At 35.2% G+C, this 6516-nt stretch overlaps 1 protein-coding gene across 1 annotated transcript; it reads right to left on the reverse strand.

The window, feature by feature from the left end:
- Positions 1–815: 815 nt before the first annotated feature.
- K441DRAFT_670122 (uncharacterized protein) lies at positions 816–1093 on the reverse strand (the record flags this gene model as incomplete). Its single annotated transcript, XM_067650230.1, has 1 exon — positions 816–1093. A coding segment is annotated over exon 1 (151 nt), but the record flags the coding sequence as incomplete, so codon positions are not given.
- Positions 1094–6516: the final 5423 nt, after the last annotated feature.

The following is a 6516-nucleotide window of genomic DNA, read 5'->3' on the forward strand; positions in this document are numbered from 1 at the left end:
AACTCCTATTTACCTCTTTAGCGTTAGTCCAACCAGTATTATATTACGGTAGATAGTTTCCCAGCGTTCTTACGTATTCTACTTTAGCTTCTTTCTCTATCTTACTATTATCTTTACTAACCTCTTATACGTCTCCCTTCCTCCTTTATATGGGCCTAGGCCCTAAAGTAGCACCATTCTTCTTCTACTTTCTTTACCTATTTCTCTAATATCTCTTCCCTACTTTAGGGTTATTAGTTTATTCTCCTATAGGGCACCCTAGGGTCCCTCTATAGTTTACTTAGGCGTGTCTTAATATACTTTATAACATTAAAGTTACGTTTATTTTGCGTCCTTTATATTACAGCGGCTTTAATATATAACTATAGGGGGGGAATATTGGATTCCTTTTTAAGTAATACTATAGCCGTTTACTTATACCCGTCTATAATACTCTAGAGGCAGGCTATCTAGACCTTTTAAAGTGGTTTAAGGAGTAATTTAGGGGGGCCCTTCTTAGTTTCTCTAATGGCCCAAATACTAGATCTATATATTATGGTTAGCCGGACGACTACTATATATAGTAGGCGTAACCTCTAGAAGTATAGACCCTATATAGAATTAACAATCCTAGATAAAGTAATAAACTATACTTGGCCTTTATAGGCCGCTTACGCCGTATATACGCTCCACTAGAGCTTACTGTCTACCTATACTCCTAATACCCTTAGGCCCTAAACTAGTTAACCCCTAAAGCCTTAAATGTAAATTATATGCTAGAGATCTATAGATTAGTTGCGTTTTCTTATCCCTTAACCCGTCAACTTGGGCACGCAGGTTATCGATAAGAGCCCACCAATCAGATCAGTAGGATTTGGTAGCCGTGCTCAGGAATACAAAATTCGGAAAGTGGCCAAGGCTTCGGGGGGATTTTTTTCGCCGTCTTATTTGGGGGAATCTTATATTGAGTCTTCTGAACAAGATCTGCATCAATTCTAGCATGATTAGAAGACATGGTGGTGGTGTATTTAATAGTTGAATTCTACGCGTTGTTCTGATTCTGGTGTTCGCGCACGGGCCTTCCCCTCTGCTCGCCCTGACGGGTCAAGGGATAAAATAAATTAGCTAGTATTTCTCTAGTAAGAATTAAACTCTATAATATTTTACCCATTCTATATAAGTATTATAAGCTTTCTCTAATATTCTACAATTCTTTACAGCTGTTAGCCCGTATATAATTAGGTTTGTATTATTAATAAAGCTTATCCCCTAGGTCGCTCCTTCCTTAAAGAAGTTAAGTAGGTTGCTTATAAAGAAAAGGAAGAGTATAGGCAAGAGGGGTAATCCTTATAGTATTCCTATTATAACTATAATAGGGGGGCTCTAGTATCCGCTAAAGACTAGTAATATTTCTTTCTAGCCTATAAACCCTTAGATAAATTATATAATCCATTTTAGGAAGCCCTTTACCCTAAGGATATACAGGAGACGCTTATAGGGTATATTATTATAGGCACCACTAATATCTAGGCTAAGCATTAATACTACAAAGTCCTTTTGCATCGCCTATATAAATTTAATAGTGGCAGTAAGTAGCGTAAGTGCTAATAGTGTTAAGCGGTTCTTTCTTGCCCCTATTTAACTTTATAGTAGTAAGGCGTGTTCCTCTACCGTATCTACTATATATTCCGCTATTACCCTTTCTAAGATCTTACTAAGGGTGTTTTCTAAGGCAATAGGACGGTAGCTTCCTGGGATTAAGTAATCTACTTTACCTTTTTTTTGTAGAACAACCGTTGTTATAGATCTTCTAAGTTACGGGTAGTAGCCTATAGCAAAGTATACTCTAGCTATATCTATAAGCCAAGGTGCTATAAGTAGCCTATAGGTTTTTAGGGCCTTATTTAGAATCCTATCTAGTCCTAGTACTATATTATTTAAAAGGCGGCTAATAGTTCTAGCCATTTCCTCTATTATTATATCGCTATTAACCTATAGGCGAGTCACTGGTGTTTCGCCTGTAATATTACTAAGGTCTACTAGAGCTAGTTAGGGGAAGAACCTTTCTATAAGGATTTTTACCTTCTTATTATTGTTATTTATAGCCTATAATTCTCCTACTCTTTATAGGGGTAGTAAGTATAAGTCTTCTGCTAGGCGCCCTACCTTTTTCTTTACCTATTTTGCTATAGCCTAAAGGCCCTTATTATAGGGGAGACTTAGGTTAAAAGTATACTCGTTTATAAACCGTCTCCAGTTATTCCTTACTTCTTTTTTTAGGGTATTCTTTAGCTAGTTTCTTATATCTTTATATTATCTCTTATCTTTAGGGTTATAGCTACTTATATATTTCCTTCTTACTTATTATTAGCTGGTAATTAGAACTATATATTATATAGACTATACATATCGCGTATAGGGGCCCGGTTTTAAGATTAAGCAGTGCTCTTCTAGCCTATTTTTAATCGCTACCTAAATCCTTTTTAGTCTTTAGTTAATTTCCTTAGGGGTAGCTAATAAGCCTTACTTATTTAGTATTAGGTGGATTTCTTCTAGGTCTTAAAGTTATTGTTTAACTATATTAAGGAAACTATCTATCTTAAGCTTCCTTATTATATATCTTTTTCTATTTAGTTGCGCTTTAGTATCTAGGTCTAGCTATATCTAAATAGGGATATAGTCTAAGGTAAGTACCTATTCTTCTTTAAAGTTACACCTTTTAAGTCTTTAATATAGGCCTTCATCTATAAATATAAGGTTAATTATACTTCTAGCAGTACCTTATTACCATATAATTGCTCCTAGGGGGGTAGCTAGCTTAAGGCCCCAGATATCCATAGCTCTTAGTAGGCACTCTAACTATTAATCTACAGCAATATAGATACCCCCCTACCGTAGGTAGTAGAGGTTTATATCTCCTAGTAAAATAGACTCTATACCTTTGGTTTTTAGTAAGCTTATTACTAATATAATATTCTCTATTTATAGGACCCCTTTAACCCTAGGGTTATATACATTAATAATTTATACCGGTCCCCTATATATTTAGATTGTTATAACTATAATATTTAAGTTAACTACCTACTATAACTATAAGGATAGGCTAATAGCCTTGCTAATTATAAAGCATACGCGTATAGCTGCTTTTAGTTTATATAGGAGCTAGAATCCTTAGGGGCAGTATATTAATTATATAAAGGTATTATAATATGGTTTTTATATAGTAAGGATATAGTATTTCTCTAAGTCTAAACTGTCTAGTAGGGGCCTTACAAGGCGGTGGTTTATATTACCGCAGTTATACTATATAATAAATAGGTGGCGGACCCCTAGTAAGGGTCCTTTAACTCTTCTTTATTCCTCGCTTCTTCTATTTCTACTTTCTTTAGGATATTTAGAGCTTCTATCTCTTATATCTACACCCTAGTTACTACTTATTTTATATAGAGCTTTCTATTTCTATATCTTGTGTTCCTATTAGCGCTTTTATATCTAAATCTATTATTATTACCGGTTCTTCCCCTGTTCTTACTAGTTGGCTATATACCCTTTATAAGTCGGCTGCGAATATTATATTTACCGCATTAAGTCTAATTTTTAATTATCCTGGTCTTAAGCCTACTATTACTATCTATAGGGGTCTTCCTACAGGGCGTCCTCTCCCTTATGTCCCCTGTGACCCTTATATCCCTAATTAGTCTAGTAATATCGCACGGCGTCACTTCTAGCCCGTTAAGGCTTGGGATAACTAGCCTAGCCCTCTAGTATTAAAGGTAGGAAACGCTAGAAAGGCGCCTACGTCCCCCTAGCTTATTACCTATTATTTCCATTTATATAACCTAGTATACAGTTATTCCCGTAGCTATTAAGCCCTTACCTTCTATCTCCTATATTTAATACAGTCTTCTCTCTCCCACGCCTTATATGTGCTTTAATAGCAGTTTACGTATTTTATTTAGTCTTAATTTAAGCAATATCTTGTATTATAGGGGCCTATATAGTGGCCGCAGCACACCTATACTGCGTATATAGATTAGGTGTGTCCCTATTATATATAGCAATAGCATTATTTTAGGCGTAGTCTGTGGTTATAAAGCCTTATATTATATATAAGGCCATTTATAATTATTCCTTTTTAAATAAAAAGTTTTTATATTTCTAGTATATGTGTGCTAATAATAAGGGAGCTATATATTCGTCTAGCGTCTTCCTAGCAAGTCTCTAGCAACCCTTATATCCTCTTATTATTTTTATTATATACTTAGTTTGCATTTTCCTATTAAAGCTATTAGATTTAGGTGATTTTAAGTCCTAGTATAAGGCATTCTATTTATCTTACTATCTTCTATATAATTACTGTGTTATCCGCCTAGCGTCCCTTTTCTACCCTAAGGCTTATAGGAACCGCTAGGACTTTAATTAAGTAATCCTTATAGAGTACTTTTATGCTAATACGTTCTCCTAGCCTATCCCCTATCCTTACGGCTTATTCCTTTACCTATTAGTCCTTTAGGGTAACTTTAATATCTTCACTTTTAAGGTGTTAGACTATAATAGCGTTATAAACCTCTTTATATATCTTTATAAGGACTTCTATTTCTAATTATCCCCTAAGCCCCTCTACTTATTCTATATTTGGTTATATTATAATTATATACCCAGTTATTAACTTAAGGGGGGTAGGTTCCCTATACTATAAAAGCGCAGCTATAGCGGCCTAGGTACAGTTCGCCGGTAAGGGGGAATTATACTTATTTTTAATTTTACTTAGCCGTTAGAGGATTTAATTAAGGGTTTACTAGAGGGGCGCCTAAGATTTACTAGACTAGCGGAGCTATTCTACTAGCTATATTAGTTCGTTATAGCTAACGGTTACTCCCCTATAATTTTGGATACTAAATATATCTAATAGGCTTTATATTTTATTAGATGCCTTTTTAATAGAGGTATTTCCGCTTTATAGTGTAGTATTCGCCTATCTTTATTATAGAGGGCTATTGCTAGGCGTAGTTCTAGCGGTCGCGCGCGAGTGCGAGCTACCGTCGTTCGACGTGTGCCTCCCCTACGATGCATGCATCTCAGGGGGATTCTCTGGGTGTTTTTCAGAGTTCTTTTGATTAGTTTTGGTCTTTTTGGGCCAGGTGCAGCAAGAGCTCCTTTTCAATCGTTAACAATATTATTAATAGTTATCTTTAATATAGATAGCCTATATAAGCTTAATTAGATTAAAGTTTAGTAAGTATAGTAATAAATAGCAAATAATATGGCCCTTCTCTTTAATAGCAGCTAGAATCTACGCGTTAACGTAAACCTTAAGGTTATTTATTACGATTACTATAGTCTAATTTAGACATTATTTATAAAGTATAGGAAATAGGCAGCTGTATAGCTATCTAATAAAGTTATTAATATTAAAGTACCCTTTATAGGCTTAAGTTAGCTATTAATTATTATAGTCATATAGATACTCTAAGTATTACCTCTTTAAAAATCGCCTTAATAGTACGCCTCCTTACTAATTAGAGCTTGCCCTCTTATTTGCTAGCCAGTCTTTTTATTAAAAATAGCCTTATTAAGAAATACGATAATATCTACTAAAACCTACCTTATATTATTATAATAGAGCCCCCTTAACTATAAGTTATAGCCCTATACTATATACCTAATTGCCTTCCTTAACTACTATTCCTTTTTTAAGATACGGTATATTATAGTATAAGAAATGTTAAAATTATATTTGTAATAGAGCCAGTACTAAATCTTATCTAGATATATCTAACTATTATAAAGTAGAAGTTTAAGAAGGGCCTCTCTATTAGCTTTTATTAATACCGCTAGCTAGCTAGTCTTCTATATATAAAGTCTAATAGGCTAGCTATATTATATAAGGTAATGTTTAATTCTATATATAGTAGCTTAACTAATATATAGCTGTTTTGCGATAGTATCTAGCCGCTAACCTAATTTAAGCAAATAGACTATATCCGCGATAAGCAGGGTTAATATAAGGCACTATAATACTAGAAAACGCGTTAAGATAGGGTAAATAGCAGGGAAAAGTTGGCCTTAACTTACTGACTAATAGTGGGGACGTTGTGTGGATAATAAGGCGCGTTTAATGTGGAAATGGGCTATCTCACGGTTTTACACGTAAGGTTGGGTGCAAAAATTGGGGATCTGCATGCCAAGGATTCCTATTCGTTTCGTAACAAACAAATCGAATGGGTGGTGTCTAGAGGCTAATTTGCAGCAAAGACACGGAGCCTTTTGGCTATAACTTACATCATCAACCTCCTCACTTGATCTATTACTCAAAACTGACTGAATGGACCGTACCGGTTAACTTCCGCATCGTTTCAATCTGCTAGTACTCCTCAAGAAGCTTTGGCTTGCTGAAAGTCCGCTCGCACTACTATCTGCTCCGAGTCCACCAATCACGGACGAACGCCACCCTCCAAACCCGCTTTGCACGGCGACGAAAAACGAGGCTTCCGACCTGTTTTATCATTGGTCGCCTCCATTATCCTGCAAATGCAA

Source organism: Cenococcum geophilum, assembly GCF_001692895.1.
Source record: "Cenococcum geophilum 1.58 unplaced genomic scaffold K441scaffold_79, whole genome shotgun sequence".
NCBI classification, from domain to species: domain Eukaryota; kingdom Fungi; phylum Ascomycota; class Dothideomycetes; order Gloniales; family Gloniaceae; genus Cenococcum; species Cenococcum geophilum.